The 18136-nt window shown below is 55.7% G+C and overlaps 1 protein-coding gene across 2 annotated transcripts; it reads left to right on the top strand.

The window, feature by feature from the left end:
- The first annotated feature begins 3208 nt into the window (after positions 1 to 3208).
- Positions 3209 to 17693, top strand: pdxk (pyridoxal kina). 2 transcript variants are annotated; one of them, NM_001079245.1, is given in 15 exon segments: positions 3281 to 3531; positions 4586 to 4640; positions 5571 to 5675; positions 6925 to 7008; positions 8091 to 8137; positions 8630 to 8715; positions 8823 to 8868; positions 8985 to 9096; positions 9918 to 10054; positions 11805 to 11871; positions 12669 to 13490; positions 13776 to 15941; positions 15972 to 16370; positions 16470 to 16553; positions 16793 to 17693. In NM_001079245.1, coding segments are annotated over 11 exon segments (951 nt in total). In that variant the 5' UTR covers positions 3281 to 3432; the 3' UTR covers positions 12782 to 13490; positions 13776 to 15941; positions 15972 to 16370; positions 16470 to 16553; positions 16793 to 17693.
- Positions 17694 to 18136: the final 443 nt, after the last annotated feature.

Consider the following 18136-nt stretch of genomic DNA (forward strand, 5'->3'; position numbering starts at 1 on the left):
TGATGACACTAAATTGTGCAAAACTATAAGTTCCATGCAGGATGTGCCGCTTTGCAGAGCAATTTGACAAAATTGGAAAACTGGGCAGCAAACTGGAAAATGAGGTTCAATGTTGATAAGTGCAAAGTTATGCACTTTGGTAGGAATAATATAAACGCAAACTATCTACTGAATGGTAGTGTGTTGGGGGGATCCTTAATGGAGAAGGATCTGGGGGTTTTTGTTGATAACAAGTTGTCTAATTCCAGGCAGTGTCATTCTGTGGCTACTAAAGCAAATAAAGTGCTGTCTTGTATAAACAGGGCATTGACTCAAGGGATGAGAACATCATTTTGCCGCTTTATAGGTCCCTGGTAAGGCCTCACCTTGAGTATGGGGGCAGTAACAGTGAGTATGGGGGCAGTAACAGTGAGTATGGGGGGGCAGTAACAGTGAGTATGGGGGGCAGTAACAGTGAGTATGGGGCAGTAACAGTGAGTATGGGGGGCAGTGACAGTGAGTATGGGGGGGCAGTAACAGTGAGTATGGGGGCAGTAACAGTGAGTATGGGGGGCAGTAACAGTGAGTATGGGGGGCAGTGACAGTGAGTATGGGGGGCAGTAACAGTGAGTATGGGGGGGGGCAGTAACAGTGAGTATGGGGGGCAGTAACAGTGAGTATGGGGGGGGGCAGTAACAGTGAGTATGGGGGGGCAGTAACAGTGAGTATGGGGGGGCAGTTACAGTGAGTATGCAGTGCAGTTTTGGGCTCCAGTCCTTAAGAAGGATATTAATGAGCTGGAGAGAGTGCAGAGACTGCAACTAAACTGGTTAAGGGGATGGAAGGGTTAAGCTATGAGGTGAGACTGTCAGGGTTGGGGTTGTTTTCTCTGGAAAAGAGGCGCTTGCGAGGGGACATGATTACTCTGTACAAGTACATTAGGGGGGATTATAGGCAGTTGGGGGATGTTCTTTTTTCCCATAAAAACAATCAACGCACCAGAGGCCCCCCCTATAGATTAGAGGAACAGAGCTTCCATTTGAAGCAGCGTAGGGGGTTCCTCACGGTGAGGGCAGTGAGGGGGTTGGGGAATGCCCTGCCGGGGGATGTTGGGTAGGGGGTTCCTCACGGTGAGGGCAGTGAGGGGGTTGGGGAATGCCCTGCCGGGGGATGTTGGGTAGGGGGTTCCTCACGGTGAGGGCAGTGAGGGGGTTGGGGAATGCCCTGCCGGGGGATGTTGGGTAAGGGGTTCCTCACGGTGAGGGCAGTGAGGGGGTTGGGGAATGCCCTGCCGGGGGATGTTGGGTAGGGGGTTCCTCACGGTGAGGGCAGTGAGGGGGTTGGGGAATGCCCTGCCGGGGGATGTTGGGTAGGGGGTTCCTCACGGTGAGGGCAGTGAGGGGGTTGGGGAATGCCCTGCCGGGGGATGTTGGGTAGGGGGTTCCTCACGGTGAGGGCAGTGAGGGGGTTGGGGAATGCCCTGCCGGGGGATGTTGGGTAGGGGGTTCCTCACGGTGAGGGCAGTGAGGGGGTTGGGGAATGCCCTGCCGGGGGATGTTGGGTAGGGGGTTCCTCACGGTGAGGGCAGTGAGGGGGTTGGGGAATGCCCTGCCGGGGGATGTTGGGTAGGGGGTTCCTCACGGTGAGGGCAGTGAGGGGGTTGGGGAATGCCCTGCCGGGGGATGTTGGGTAGGGGGTTCCTCACGGGGAGGGCAGTGAGGGGGTTGGGGAATGCCCCTAGTGATGGGGTAATGGCAGATTCTGTTAGTGCCTATAAGAGGGGCCTGGAGGAGTTCTTGAACAAGCAGAATATCCAAGGCTATTGTGATACTAATATCTACAGTTAGTACTAGTGGTTGTATATATATAGTTTATGTATGTGAGTGTATAGATTGGTAGGTGTGGGTTGGGTGTGCTGGGTTTACTCGGATGGGTTGAACTTGATGGACAATGGTCTTTTTTCAACCCTATGTAACTATGTAACTATATTTAATCTACAGACAGGAGGCGCTGTTCCTGCTCTTCTGCACCAGGTACAGTCAGTGACACCCAAGCTGTGAGCCCATAAACCCAAATGGTATCACTGAAGGGGCAGATGTTATACGGGGGGGTCGGCTGTAGGTATGTGGGGGGGGCAGATGTTATACGGGGGGTCGGCTGTAGGTATGTGGGGGGGGCAGATGTTATACGGGGGGTCGGCTGTAGGTATGTGGGGGGGGCAGATGTTATACAGGGGGGTTGGCTGTAGGTATGTGGGGGGGCAGATGTTATACGGGGGGGTTGGCTGTAGGTATGTGGGGGGGGCAGATGTTATACGGGGGGGTTGGCTGTAGGTATGTGGGGGGGGCAGATGTTATACGGGGGGGTTGGCTGTAGGTATGTGGGGGGGGGCAGATGTTATACGGGGGGGTCGGCTGTAGGTATGTGGGGGGGCAGATGTTATACAGGGGGGTCGGCTGTAGGTATGTGGGGGGGCCCAGAACCTGTCGGTCGGGAGGATTTGGGGCGCCATCCCACTTATCCTTTATGGGTCGGGGGCAGGTTCATTTGCCCACCCACTGAGACGTTTGCCCCACTCCCCCCTCTGGCAATAGGCAGACTGTGTGTAACTTGCCCCTCAGGAGGCATCAGAGTAATATTGTGCCATTACAGCCGGCCCCTTCCCCCCGGCCCAACCAATGGACCCACAGTGCCGGTACCTTTCATTATCTTTCTATTCAGTCCTTCACCTTTTCATATTCCAGTCTCTCATTCCAACCCCTCCCTGGTTGCTAAGGTAATTTAGACCCTAGTAACCAGGTAGCGACTGAAATCCCAAACGGGAGAGCTGCTGAACAAATAATAAAACAAATAATAAAAAATAAAGACTAATTCCATCTGACACAGAATATTACATCACACTAAAAGTTAACTCAAAGCTGACCAAGTTAAGCCCCTCCCCCAGAATATAAGCCCACCCCCTGCTCCTGTCAGTTACACAGTGGCCCCGCCCGTCTATTCTGACACAATCTCCACACACAGCTCCTGTCAGTCATCCCCAATGCCCCGCCCCTCCAGTCAACTTGAGCCCCGCCCCTCAGTCACGATTCCCTCACACCATGCAGCCGTCCCTCTCTCCGCCTCCTGTCAGTCACCTGGCCATTTCCCGCCTCCCGTTACAACAGACTCCGCCCATGACAAGCTCTTTCAATGCCTATAAGTTCGTGCTGACGTCCCTCCGCCCCCTGTCAGTCACTAATAGCGTAAAGCGTGACTCCCTCCTCACTGCGCTCCGAGCGCTAGTAACTCCGTCACCGCAACTGTAGCGCCGCCGTCTCTCCACTGCCCTTTATTAGTCACAGTCATTCCCCGCCCCCGCCCGTCACTCACAGACGGTCCCGCCCCAGGCCCCTCCCCCCGGTCAGATTAGCTGCCCCGGCTGTGCCTGGCTGGGTATCTCCGTGATCTGCCCCCATGGAGCTGCCCGGGAGCCCCGAGTGCCGGGTCTTTTCCATCCAGAGTCACGTGGTGCGGGGGTATGTGGGCAACAAGGCCGCCTCCTTCCCCCTGCAGGTAAGTGGGGCTCCAATGGGCATCAAGGGCATCCTGGGGGGCAGGTGTGAGTAATGTAAGGGGGGGGGCTGGGATACTGGGGGGCAGGTGTGAGTAATGTAAGGGGGGGCTGGGATACTGGGGGGGCAGGTGTGAGTAATATAAGGGGGGGGGGCTGGGATACTGGGGGGCAGGTGTGAGTAATGTAAGGGGGGGGCTGGGATACTGGGGGGGCAGGTGTGAGTAATATAAGGGGGGGGGGGATACTGGGGGGCAGGTGTGAGTAATGTAAGGGGGGGGCTGGGATACTGGGGGGGCAGGTGTGAGTAATGTAAGGGGGGGCTGGGATACTGGGGGGCAGGTGTGAGTAATGTAAGGGGGGGGGCTGGGATACTGGGGGGGCAGGTGTGAGTAATGTAAGGGGGGGGGCTGGGATACTGGGGGCAAGGTGTGAGTAATGTAAGGGGGGGGCTGGGATACTGGGGGGGCAGTGTGAGTAATATAAGGGGGGGGGATACTGGGGGGGCAGGTGTGAGTAATGTAAGGGGGGGGGCTGGGATACTGGGGGGGCAGGTGTGAGTAATGTAAGGGGGGGCTGGGATACTGGGGGGCAGGTGTGAGTAATGTAAGGGGGGGCTGGGATACTGGGGGGCAGGTGTGAGTAATGTAAGGGGGGGCTGGGATACTGGGGGGCAGGTGTGATTAATGTAAGGGGGGGCTGGGATACTGTGGGGGCAGGTGGAGTAATGTAAGGGGGGGCTGGGATACTGGGGGGCAGGTGTGAGTAATGTAAGGGGGGGGCTGGGATACTGGGGGGGCAGGTGTGAGTAATGTAAGGGGGGGGCTGGGATACTGGGGGGCAGGTGTGAGTAATGTAAGGGGGGGGCTGGGATACTGGGGGGGCAGGTGTGAGTAATGTAAGGGGGGGGCTGGGATACTGGGGGGCAGGTGTGAGTAATGTAAGGGGGGGCTGGGATACTGGGGGGCAGGTGTGAGTAATGTAAGGGGGGCTGGGATACTGGGGGGCAGGTGGGGGGGAGACATTGGTGCCACTAACCTCCCTCTCTCTGTTCAGGTTCTGGGGTTTGAAGTTGATACAGTAAACTCTGTGCAGTTCTCTAATCATACAGGTACAGTGTCCTACCTACCTACCTACTAACCCACCCACCTACCCACCCACCTACCCACCCGCCTGCCTACCCCACCTACCTACCTACCCACCCACCTAGCCCACCCACCTACCCACCCGCCTGCCTACCCCACCTACCTACCCACCCACCTACCTGCCTATCCTACCTACCCACCTAACTACCCACCCACCTACTTACCCACCCACCTACCTACCTACTCACATAGCTACCCACTCACCTGCCTACTTACCCTCCCGCCTAATACCCTCATATTTACCCACCCCCCTACATACCCACATACCCACCCACCTACCCACTCACATACCTACCCACTAACCCGCCTACTTACCCACCCACCTAACTACCCACCCCTCTACATACCCACCTACCCACCCATTAGATCTCTGTGTGGCCCACCCTGGGCCAGTAATATTTCCATTCTACCCCTGCCTTGAGGCAGTAATAGTGACATTCTACCCCCACCTGGGGCAGCAATATTGCTATTTTATTCCCACCTTGCTGTTACCCCAGGACTCCGTAGCTATGGCAACCAGGTACATACTGTGAGTGATGGTTGGTACCTTCCGTCATTTCCCTACATCATGTTTTTCCAATACACAAAGGCTCCTCCCCCTCTTTTCTTTGGGGGGGAGGGGCTTCTCATATTCCCCCAGAAAGAGACAGAAGTGGAAATGAAGACCAATTGAAAGGTTGCTGAAAAGAGGCCGTTCTATAACATTAATTAAAGGGGAACTAACCTTCTGGTTCCCATAGCGCTGGAGCCCAGACTGTAGCTATTTACCTGCCACTCAATATTAACCCTTCCCATGCTGCATAGAAGGGCACTATTCCCTTGCACAACCCCTCTGTACCCTCCCCTTGCTTTCTGCCCCTCATACCCAACTGCCTCTCTCTCCCCTCCCCCCGCAGGTTACAACCACTGGAAGGGGCAGGTGCTGAATGCCGAGGAGCTGCAGGAACTCTATGAGGGCCTGAAACTGAATGGAGTCACTCGCTACGACTATGTGCTGACTGGTAACGTGCCCACAGGAAGTGACGCTGACTCCGCTTCCTGTCTGTGTGTCTTGCTGCCCGTGGGCAATAACCCAAAGCAATCAGTCAGTAATTGGCTTTTATGATGCACATAGAACAACGAATGCAACAATTGGATTGGTTGCCATGGGTTACTGCCCATGGGCAAATTTGCCCAGTGTTGGTAAATGACCCCCACTAGTGTAATCACTCCCCACAGTGCCCATGTGTGCCAAGGGGGGGGGTGCTTTGTGCTCAGCATTTCATGCCCCGGGGGAGGTGCCCGTAGTCACTGGTTGAGTAACTGGGATTGGGGATCAGAGAGCAGCCCAGGTGGGTCCCCAGCAACAATAGTGCGAATAGTACCCAGCAGTACCGGCCCCAGTAGGCAGGTGGCGCCAGAGACCACTGACATAGCAACTGACTATAAGAACTAAGTAACACAGTATTTACATGCATTGCAGCCCCACAGGCTGTCACACTATACTGGGTCTCCCTGATCCAATCCCCCCCTTCCCCCCCAGTACTTACCCAGGTACAGAGCTCTGATTCTCTGTACTTCCTGCTCCTGGGCTGCTCTCTTTCCCATGGTCAGGCAGGAACCCCCCCCCTGGGTAAGTGAATCCAATCTCCCCCCCAGTACTTACCCAGGTACAGAGCTCTGATTCTCTGTACTTCCTGCTCCTGGGCTGTTCTCTTTCCCATGTTCAGGCAGGAACCTCCCCCTGGGTAAGTGAATCCAATCTCCCCCCAGTACTTACCCAGGTACATAGCTCTGATTCTCTGTACTTCCTGCTCCTGGGCTGCTCTCTTTCCCATGGTCAGGCAGGAACCTCCCCCCTGGGTAAGTGAATCCAATCTCCCCCCAGTACAGAGCTCTGATTCTCTGTACTTCCTGCTCCTGGGCTGCTCTCTTTCCCATGGTCAGACAGGAACCTCCCCCTGAGTAAGTGAATCCAATCTCCCCCCAGTACTTACCCAGGTACAGAGATCTGATTCTCTGTACTTCCTGCTCCTGGGCTGCTCTCTTTCCCATGGTCAGGCAGGAACCCCCCCCATGGTAAGTGAATCCAATCTCCCCCCAGTACTTACCCAGGTACAGAGCTCTGATTCTCTGTACTTCCTGCTCCTGGGCTGCTCTCTTTCCCATGGTCATTGTGCCTGGGAATCATTATAGTGTGTGGGTTTGGGGCATGGGGCTAATTTTGGGATCACTGTTGCCCTACACCCCCCTCCGTTCCCCACACTGCAGGGTACAACAGAGACGCCTCCTTCCTGGCTCGGGTTGTGGATATCATCCAGGAACTCAAACGGCAAAACCCTCATCTTGTGTATGGTGAGACTGGGGCACTTATATGATGGGGCAGTAAGTGGGAGGGGCAGACACATGGGGGTATCTCTTGACCTTTTCCCACCTTGTACCTGGGGGGTGGAGGGGGCTCCCACCTTGTACCTGGGGGGTGGAGGGGGCTCCCGCCTTGTACCTGGGGGGTGGAGGGGGCTCCCGCCTTGTACCTGGGGGGTGGAGGGGGCTCCCACCTTGTACCTGGGGGGTGGGGAGGGGGGCTCCCACCTTGTACCTAGGGGGTGGGGAGGGGGGCTCCCACCTTGTACCTGGGGGGTGGGGAGGGGGGCTCCCACCTTGTACCTGGGGGGTGGGGAGGGGGGCTCCCACCTTGTACCTGGGGGGTGGGGAGGGGGGTTTCCACCTTGTACCTGGGGAGTAGAGGGGGCTCCCACTTTGTACCTGGGGGGTGGGGGGGGCTCCCACTTTGTACCTGGGGAGTAGAGGGGGCTCCCACTTTGTACCTGGGGGGTGGGGGGGGCTCCCACTTTGTACCTGGGGGGTGGAGGGGGCTCCCACTTTGTACCTGGGGGGTGGGGGGGGCTCCCACTTTGTACCTGGGGGGTGGAGGGGGCTCCCACTTTGTACCTGGGAAGTAGAGGGGGCTCCCACTTTGTACCTGGGGGGTGGGGAGGGCTCCCACTTTGTACCTGGGGAGTAGAGGGGGCTCCCACTTTGTACCTGGGGGGTGGGGGGGGCTCCCACTTTGTACCTGGGGGGTGGGGGGGGCTCCCACTTTGTACCTGGGGGGTGGGGGGGGCTCCCACTTTGTACCTGGGGGGTGGAGGGGGCTCCCACTTTGTACCTGGGGGGTGGGGGGGGCTCCCACTTTGTACCTGGGAAGTAGAGGGGGCTCCCACTTTGTACCTGGGGGGTGGGGGGGGCTCCCACTTTGTACCTGGGGAGTAGAGGGGGCTCCCACTTTGTACCTGGGGGGTGGGGGGGGCTCCCACTTTGTACCTGGGGAGTAGAGGGGGCTCCCACTTTGTACCTGGGGGGTGGGGGATGAGTTCAGAACCTTTTCATTTCTGCTTAGTGGGGAAATAACCCAAATTCTGCTCTTTCCTCCCCAGTTTGTGATCCAGTTCTGGGAGACAAATGGAACGGAGAGGGATCCATGGTAAGATCAGTCCCCCTCTCCCCCGACACTTGGTATGGCCCAGATAATGCCCAGGGGGCCCCGAGTCTGATGGGATAGGGCCCAAGCTTTAGCATTCTATAGGGGGGGCTCACTGGGTTTTGGATCAGAATAAATGAAATGTACCCAGAGCTGTACTGGCACCGCTGGGCACTACGGTATTTGTGCCAACCAATCAAATGAACTTGTGGTACTATGCCCAACCAATCACAATGCCAGAACTCACACTGCTTGTGATGCTGCGTCCCACTAAGCGACCAATCAGGATTTGCCCCAGATCAGCAAGTGGAAGGGCAGAACGGATGGAATTGCTGTGTAGGAGTTCAGTGCCCCCTGTGGGTCAGATCTAAGCCCCACCCACAGGGGAAGCCACACCCCTTGCTGGGATAGAAGGGTTATATGCCCCAAACACTGCCCCTATATCTGCCTTCCTGCCCCCTCTCGCTCACCCATGTGCTTCCCTTGTTTCCCCAGTACGTTCCGGAGGAACTGCTCCCGGTATATAGAGATCTGGTGGTCCCGGTCGCCAACATCATCACCCCCAATCAGTTTGAGGCTGAGTAAGTGCATTTTTGGGGGAGGAGCCTAAAGAACATCCAGCCGGGCATGTATGGGTTAAATGGAGCTGTCTCTCATGCAGTTGGTCTCTTTCTTTGTCCTTCCCAAGGCTGCTGACCGGCCTGAAGATTCGCACAAAGATGGAGGCAGTGCAGGTGAGCTTCTGCCCCTATTGCCCCCCTCAGGGGCATCTTTATCTCCTCTGCCCCCATGTACCCTGGCCTGGGGCATTTAATCATACCCCCCCCCCCCCTTCCTTTGTCTTTTCCAGGTGATGGATAAGTTGCACTCGCTTGGGCCTGACACTGTGGTTATCACCAGCTCGGAACTCCCAGCATCCCGTGGGGCAGACTATCTTGTGACGCTGGGGAGCCAGAGGAAGGGTGAGGCCTGGGTTCTAACGCCGGAGCCCAAACCCCACTTATAGTATATAACCCCAGCTATAGTATATGCTGCAGCCTGCGCCGCCTCCCATGCAGCCGTGCAGAATCGCTAGTAATTACTGATTGGCTCGTTTAATCACATGGGCTAGAGAAATCCTGTCCCATTGGAATGGAACCTCTGCACGTGGTCAGGAACCCTCGTTGCTAGAGTTCTGTTCCGTAGCCGCTCTGGGGGCGGGCACAGCGATGCCTGGAAGCTGATAGGCCGGTCATTAGCTGGTAGGAGCAGCACAGGGATTGGGAGGAGGAGGGGGGCAGGGAACTAAAACAGTCACTTATTAATGTGGATCAGCACCGGGAGGGGAGGGGGGGAGTTCACTTGAGGTTAAACCATTTGCCCCGGGGTTACGGGAGGCCATGTTAGTGCAGCTCCATCCCCCCCCCGTGCAACCCTGATACAGCTCCCTGCAGCCGGGAACTTTAACCCTTACTGGCACAGCACGCGGAGACCAAATCCGGAACCGGATCCTTCATATAAAGGTTGATTTGGCCAAATCCGGAACCGGATCCTTCATATAAAGGCTGATTTGGCCGAATCCGGAACCGGATCCTTCATATAAAGGCTGATTTGGCCAAATCCGGAACCGGATCCTTCATATAAAGGCTGATTTGGCCAAATCCGGAACCGGATCCTTCATATAAAGGCTGATTTGGCCGAATCCGGAACCGGATCCTTCATATAAAGGCTGATTTGGCCAAATCCGGGCTTTGGTGCATCCCTACTCTGGGAGGTCTCATTCCCCCTTCTCTCCCCCCTTTAGTGGACGCACAGGGGCGAATCCACACGCAGAGAATCAGCCTGGAGTTGCCCCGCGTGGAGGCCGTGTTCGTGGGCACCGGGGACCTCTTTGCTGCCATGCTCCTGGCCTGGACCCATCACCACCCCAATGACTTCAAAGTGAGTGTCACAAATGCCAACTGCCCGACTCCAGGGCAAAGCTTTTATTATTAACCCCTCACTACTGCTCAGGGAACATGTACTTGGGCACTGGTGCTTGGGGAGAGGGGGTGGGGCTGAGAGGGAGGAGAAAGTGACAACAGGGAGGAGACATAGAGGAGAAGGATGGGTGGTGGGAGGAGACATAGGGGAGAGGGGTGGGAGGAGACATAGAGGAGATGGGTGGGAGGAGACATAGAGCAGAAGGGTGGGAGGAGACATAGAGGAGAGGGGTGGGAGGAGACATAGAGCAGAGGGGTGGGAGGAGACATAGGGGAGAGGGGTGGGAGGAGACATAGGGAGAGGGGTGGGAGGAGACATAGAGGAGATGGGTGGGAGGAGACATAGAGCAGAGGGGTGGGAGGAGACATAGAGCAGAAGGGTGGGAGGAGACATAGAGGAGAGGGGTGGGAGGAGACATAGAGGAGAGGGGTGGGAGGAGACATAGAGCAGAAGGGTGGGAGGAGACATAGAGGAGAGGGGTGGGAGGAGACATAGAGGAGAGGGGTGGGAGGAGACATAGAGCAGAAGGGTGGGAGGAGACATAGAGGAGAGGGGTGGGAGGAGACATAGAGGAGAGGGGTGGGAGGAGACATAGAGGAGAGGGGTGGGAGGAGACATAGAGCAGAAGGGTGGGAGGAGACATAGAGGAAAGGGGTGGGAGGAGACATAGAGGAGAGGGGTGGGAGGAGACATAGAGCAGAAGGGTGGGAGGAGACATAGAGGAAAGGGGTGGGAGGAGACATAGAGGAGAGGAGTGGGAGGAGACATAGAGGAGAGGGGTGGGAGACATAGAGGAGAGGGTGGAGGAGGGGAGACATAGAGGAGATGGATGGGCAGTGGGAGGAGACATAGAGGAGATGGATGGGCAGTGGGAGGAGACATAGAGGAGATGGATGGGCAGTGGGAGGAGACATAGAGGAGAGGGGTGGGAGGAGACATAGAGGAGAGGGGTTGGAGGAGACATAGAGCAGAAGGGTGGGAGGAGACATAGAGCAGAAGGGTGGGAGGAGACATAGAGGAGAGGGGTGGGAGGAGACATAGAGGAGAGGGGTGGGAGGAGACATAGAGGAGAGGGGTGGGAGGAGACATAGAGCAGAAGGGTGGGAGGAGACATAGAGCAGAGGGGTGGGAGGAGACATAGAGGAGAGGGGTGGGAGGAGACATAGAGGAGAGGGGTGGGAGGAGACATAGAGCAGAAGGGTGGGAGGAGACATAGAGCAGAGGGGTGGGAGGAGACATAGAGGAGAGGGGTGGGCAGTGGGAGGAGACATAGAGGAGATGGATGGGCAGTGGGAGGAGACATAGAGGAGATGGATGGGCAGTGGGAGGAGACATAGAGGAGAGGGGTGGGAGGAGACATAGAGGAGAGGGGTTGGAGGAGACATAGAGCAGAAGGGTGGGAGGAGACATAGAGGAGATGGATGGGCAGTGGGAGGAGACATAGAGGAGATGGATGGGCAGTGGGAGGAGACATAGAGGAGATGGATGGGCAGTGGGAGGAGACATAGAGGAGATGGATGGGCAGTGGGAGGAGACATAGAGGAGATGGATGGGCAGTGGGAGGAGACATAGAGGAGATGGATGGGCAGTGGGAGGAGACATGGAGGAGGGGCAGGAGATTCTGATTGATAGAAGGGAGGGAGGTGCTGTTGGAGGGGGAGGGTTTGGGGGTCTCAGTTCCCAAGTGACCGGCCCCTCTCCGTTCCAGCTCGCCTGTGAGAAGACGGTCTCTGCCATGCACCACATCCTGCAGAGAACTATCCGCAGCGCCAAGGGTGAGTCTCTCTGTCCCTGAGATGGGGGAGGGGCTAAAGGGGCTCAGCAGGATTGGCTGTAGTCCGGGGGGAGGAGCTATAAGGAACCCTATTTTTGTTGCTCACTGAAAAAAATACACTCATTTTAAGCTGCAAGAGGTCATTGGCTGGTTAGCTCAGTGGGAGGAGCTGTGACAAGTTGTATGACATAGAGAAAAGGCCATACATGTATTTTGCAGTGGGAGGAGCCACATAGAACACTAAAGCATTGTGGGAGAAGCTCAGTTGGTTTTGCAGTGGGAGGAGCCACATAGAACACTAACACATTGTGGGAGGAGTGACAGCGGGAGGGGCTATGGTTCCCCTATAGCAGGGATCCCCAACCTTTTATATACGTAAGCCACATTTAAATTGGAAAAGTGTTGGGGAGCAACACAAGCACGAAACAGGTTCCTGGGGAGCCAACTTAATAGCCCCTATGGGCACTGGCAGCCTACAGGGGGCACTGTTTGCCATTATACTTGGTTTTATCCAACCAAAACTTGCCCCCTAACCAGAAATTCCAAAATAAGCCCCTGCTTTGAGGCCCCTGAGAGCAACACCCAAGGGGTTGGGGGATCACTGCCCTATAGGCACACTAGGCCAAGGGGTTGGGGATCACTGCCCTATAGGCACACTAGGCCAAGGGGTTGGGGATCACTGCCCTATAGGCACACTAGGCCAAGGGGTTGGGGATCACTGCCCTATAGGCACACTGGGGGGCGCTGTGGGGCCCCTGATCCCATTGACGTTACAGGAGCTTTATTGTGCCCCCCCAGCCCTGGCCGGTCCCGGCGTGAAGCCGACATACGCGCAGCTGGAGATCCGGATGGTTCAGAGCCGGAAGGACATTGAGTCTCCGGAACTGGTTGTGACCGGCGCAGATTTATAGGGAGACCCCCGGGACCAACGTAGAGACCCCCCTTCCGCACAACTAACGCACAAACAGGGCAACATGGAGACCGGAACGGCCCGGGGGGCAATGAGGGGTAGATGCCGCCAGTGTTTGTGCCAAATACCCCCCTTCTCTCTCTACCAGCGACGGGCATGGAGCCCCCCCAACTGTGAGCACTGTGCCCCCCAATGACAAGTCACAAACCAATCATCGCTGAGACCTGGGACATGTACCCCCCCACCAGGGTTTGCCCCTCGCTGCCATTTGCAGGAAGACGGTTAATATACACCCCGTGCCACTTCTGCCCTGTCTGGGGGCAAGTACAGGCCTGGGGGCTTGGGGTTCCAATTGCCCCCCCGTCTGAGTAACACGCACCATGGAGCTGCATTAATGACACTCGCTATCCCAGAGTTCTTTTCTGCTCTCCTTATTCTTGGTGAGGTACTTCCTGTGATGCACTTCCTGTGAGTGTGAGCTTTGTGCAACAGGAAGGATCTGTCTCCTGGGGCTGTTGGAGGGCAGACCCCTTGCCCATAGCTGCTATGTCGCCCCTTTGTGGGAGAACCCCGCTTTTGTCTCTATTGCTTCCATGTGTTTGTCACCCTGCAGTGGGAGGGGCAAACTTACTATCCAATAGCTTTCTGCTGTATGTCACCCTGCAGTGGGAGGGGCAGACTTATTAGCCAATAGCTTTCTGCTGTATGTCACCCTGCAGTGGGAGAGGCAGACTTATTGGCCAATAGCTTTCTGCTGTATGTCACCCTGCAGTGGGAGGGGCCATATTCCTTCTCTTTATGTGACCCTGCAGTGGGAGGGGCCATATTCCTTCTCTATGTGACCCTGCAGTGGGAGGGGCCATATTCCTTCTCTATGTGACCCTGCAGTGGGAGGGGCCATATTCCTTCTCTATGTGACCCTGCAGTGGGAGGGGCCATATTCCTTCTCTTTATGTGACCCTGCAGTGGGAGGGGCCATATTCCTTCTCTATGTGACCCTGCAGTGGGAGGGGCCATATTCCTTCTCTATGTGACCCTGCAGTGGGAGGGACAGACTCCATGTCTCATGGTGCCTTTAAGTGTGTGAGTGTGATTTAATTGTGAGTTAATTAGCCCATGGTCTCTGTCCCAGACTCCCACGGGGTGAGGCCCAGGTCTCCCAGGGACCAACTGTAACGCCCCTCCCCCAAAGATTAGAATGATGAGCACAAGGCAGGGGGGTAACTTCCCCTTGCCCCACCCCTTGCCCCACCCCTTGCCAGACCACGCACAGGCGTCTCCAGGTCCGATCTTGTGTCCAATGCTTGATTAATATCGGCCTATCCCGTCTGCGCTAAAGCTCAGGGGGCGGAGCTAAGGAGCCAACCCATTGCCGGTACTTAACCAATTGCCAACAACGTGTGTCGTCGAGTCCGTGTTCCTGGTGCCAATGTCTTACGTCCCCCCCGTTATTGGTAACTGTGAGACCCTCGTGTTTGTATTGTCTACCTGGTTTGTGTCCCCCCACACCGAGCCCAAAGGGCCCCCGGGTATCGCCCAGAGACAGTAATGTAGGCCCTGGGCAAGGGGCATGAATATTCCTACAGGAAGTGCTGTACCCCGGTACTGTGCTGCAACAGGAAGTGTGTATGGCGCTGTGGGAGGAGCAATCGGGGTCTGGGATTGTGGGACCCATTAACCAAATAACTGGCCCTCATACTAACAGCTATAACTCCTCCCACTGCGACCTATGCAAAAATCTGATTGGTTGCTGGGTACTGTAAGAAAAGCTCATCTAGCAAGGTCCCAAGTGGGCCAAATTGGTACGATCCAGTCATTTAGGCCAATGATCGAATGATATTACTGGGCCTAGGGAGATAGCGGCCCCCATATATTGGCCAATAAGCTGCTGCCTGAAGGTACAGAGTCGTCGACTTTTATTGTCTCGTTAACGGCCGCCCCAACGCCGTAAATGTTATACCGAGGCTCAGCGGGTCGTTCCCAGTTTGATTCCAACATGGCGCCATCTGCAAAGTGTCTGTATGTCCCCCCCCATGTGCCCGCGTGGGTTCCTCCTACCCCCCCCCTTACATACAGATGGGTCAGCTGATACGTGGCACAAGGGTGTCACATTAGAGTGTAAGCTCCCCTGGAGCAGAGATTGAATGTCTCATGAAAGCGCTACAGAATATGTCGGCACTACAGGAAAGGGGATGATGGGAATAATAAGGAGCAGGAGTCCGTTGTGGTGTTTGCCCAATGCCAGTAGGGGGGCCTGAACCCCCAAACAGGGGGACCCTCTGCTCCCCAAGAGCCATGTACCCTCTGGTGCTGCCCATGGAAGGAGCGCAGGAGAGATGCGCAACCTCATTGCTGCCAAGTGAGTAGGAATGGGCACCCCGTGCCACCCTCCCGTGGGCAGCTGGATAGGCTGCTTATTCTTATTGGCTCAGCTGGATGCCACTACATGCTCTCCATTGGTTCTCGCTCAGTTGATACAGCCCCACTCCAACTAATAGCAGCACAACCACTTGATGGTGATCTACTGCTCCTCATGGGAAGCAAGAACGGTGATCTACTGCTCCTCATGGGAAGCACTGACGGTGATCTACTGCTCCTCATGGGAAGCACTGACGGTGATCTACTGCTCCTCATGGGAAGCACTGACGGTGATCTACTGCTCCTCATGGGAAGCACCGACAGTGATCTACTGCTCCTCACGGGAAGCAAGAACAGTGATCTGCTCCTCATGAGAAGCAAGAATGGTGATCTACTGCTCCTCATGGGAAGTACCAACGGTGATCTACTGCTCCTCATGGGAAGCAAGAACAGTGATCTACTGCTCCTCATGGGAAGCAAGAACAGTGATCTACTGCTCCTCATGGGAAGCACCGACGGTGATCTACTGCTCCTCATGGGAAGCAAGAACGGTGATCTACTGCTCCTCACGGGAAGCAAGAACGGTGATCTACTGCTCCTCACGGGAAGCAAGAACGGTGATCTACTGCTCCTCATGGGAAGCAAGAACGGTGATCTACTGCTCCTCATGGGAAGAAAGAACGGTGATCTACTGCTCCTCATGGGAAGCACTGACAGTGATCTACTGCTCCTCATGGGAAGCACCGACAGTGATCTACTGCTCCTCACGGGAAGCAAGAACAGTGATCTACTGCTCCTCATGGGAAGCAAGAACAGTGATCTGCTCCTCATGAGAAGCAAGAACGGCGATCTACTGCTCCTCATGGGAAGCAAGAACGGTGATCTACTGCTCCTCATGGGAAGCAAGAACGGTGATCTACTGCTCCTCATGGGAAGCAAGAACAGTGATCTACTGCTCCTCATGGGAAGCAAGAACAGTGATCTACTGCTCCTCACGGGAAGCACCAACGGTGATCTACTGCTCCTCATGGGAAGCAAGAACAGTGATCTACTGCTCCTCACGGGAAGCAAGAACAGTGATCTACTGCTCCTCATGGGAAGCAAGAACAGTGATCTACTGCTCCTCACGGGAAGCAAGAACGGTGATCTGCTCCTCATGAGAAGCAAGAACGGTGATCTACTGCTCCTCATGGGAAGCACCAACGGTGATCTGCTCCTCATGGGAAGCAAGAACAGTGATCTACTGCTCCTCACGGGAAGCAAGAACAGTGATCTACTGCTCCTCACGGGAAGCACCGACAATGATCTACTGCTCCTCACGTGAAGCACCGACGGTGATCTACTGCTCCTCACGGGAAGCACCGACGGTGATCTACTGCTCCTCACGGGAAGCACCGACGGTGATCTACTGCTCCTCACGGGAAGCAAGAACAGTGATCTACTGCTCCTCACGGGAAGCAAGAACAGTGATCTACTGCTCCTCACGGGAAGCAGGAACAGTGATCTACTGCTCCTCATGGGAAGCAGGAACAGTGATCTACTGCTCCTCACGGGAAGCAGGAACAGTGATCTACTGCTTCTCACGGGAAGCACCGACAATGATCTACTGCTCCTCACAGGAAGCACCGACGGTGATCTACTGCTCCTCACGGGATCACTGTACTGGAGTACTAACTAATAGCACTTCCCGCCTAGGCAATATGCTCCCAATTCCAACATGGCGGCACCTACAGTAGAAAGGGCCCAGATCATCTAGTAGTTTCCTTCATCGTTCTACAATGGAGTCCAGTAAGTTCTGGTTCTGCCAGTGAGAGTACTGACTGGTACCATGTAGCCATGCCAACCACATGCAGATGGGCACTGGTGTAAGTGAAATACCTTGTGGCAGAGGTTTTGGGTCCGACCCACCCCGGTACCTCCAGCCTGGGGGCAGATATTGCTGTATCAGCACGCATTCTAACTCCCCCCCCATTCACCCAATCGTTAGGGCCCCCGAGACACAGTGGGGCAAGCACTGTTAGAGGGCTCGTTGCCACAGCTGCTTATTGGGCCGGCCTGTTTCAGTTTGGTCACAATGGGAACACTAAACCCAATGATAATGTTCGAACCTTCAGCACTTTCTGGGGGGGCACTGGGCCCGATGGCGGCCATACTGGATCCTGGCATAGAACTGGTTGGGCTGCATCACGGGTGGGTGGTGCCAAGGGAGAGTGAACACCCCACATACCCCCCAGGATTTAGGCTGATGCCACACACAGCGGGGGATCTGTAGCTGCTACGTGCAGGTTTTATTGGTACTGGGGGGCAATTGAGCTGCCCCTGGGGCACATATGGGACTGTACCTGGAGCCCATTCCCCATGTTACTGTATAGAGCGGCCCGTACTGACACCCGCCTCCCAACCCTGTGGCTACTACTAGTCCAACGCTGCTAACGGGCCCTGTTTGTTCCATGTGCTTCAACCCCACGGGGTAAATTTTTATTTTATTCTACTAACTGTGATCAGATGGAAATAATTGGCTCTCAGAGCGTCTAATAAATTATCTGTGATCTGCTGCTGCCCCGCCTCTTTGTTCCGCCGTAATGGGGCAACTGGGGTACAGATGGGCTTATATGGAGCAAATGGAGTGATGGGGAGGGGCAGTGGGAGGAGTTACAGGGATGTAGGGGTTCCTTACTGTAAGGGCAGTCAGGTTATGGGGTTCCCTACCAAGAGAGGGGGAATGAGTGATAGATTGGGGGTGGGGGGAGGAGATCTCACCATCAGCATAGGAAGGGGTTCCTTACTGTAAGGGCAGTCAGGTTATGGGATTCCCTACCCAGAGAGAGGGGGAATGAGTGATACATTGGGGGTGGGGAGGAAAGGGGATCTCACCATCAGCATAGGAAGGGGTTCCTTACTGTAAGGGCAGTCAGGTTATGGGGTTCCCTACCCAGAGAGGGGGAATGAGTGATACATTGGGGGTGGGGAGGAAAGGGGATCTCACCATCAGCATAGG

This window comes from Xenopus tropicalis, chromosome 2, assembly GCF_000004195.4.
Source record: "Xenopus tropicalis strain Nigerian chromosome 2, UCB_Xtro_10.0, whole genome shotgun sequence".
NCBI lineage: Eukaryota > Metazoa > Chordata > Amphibia > Anura > Pipidae > Xenopus > Xenopus tropicalis.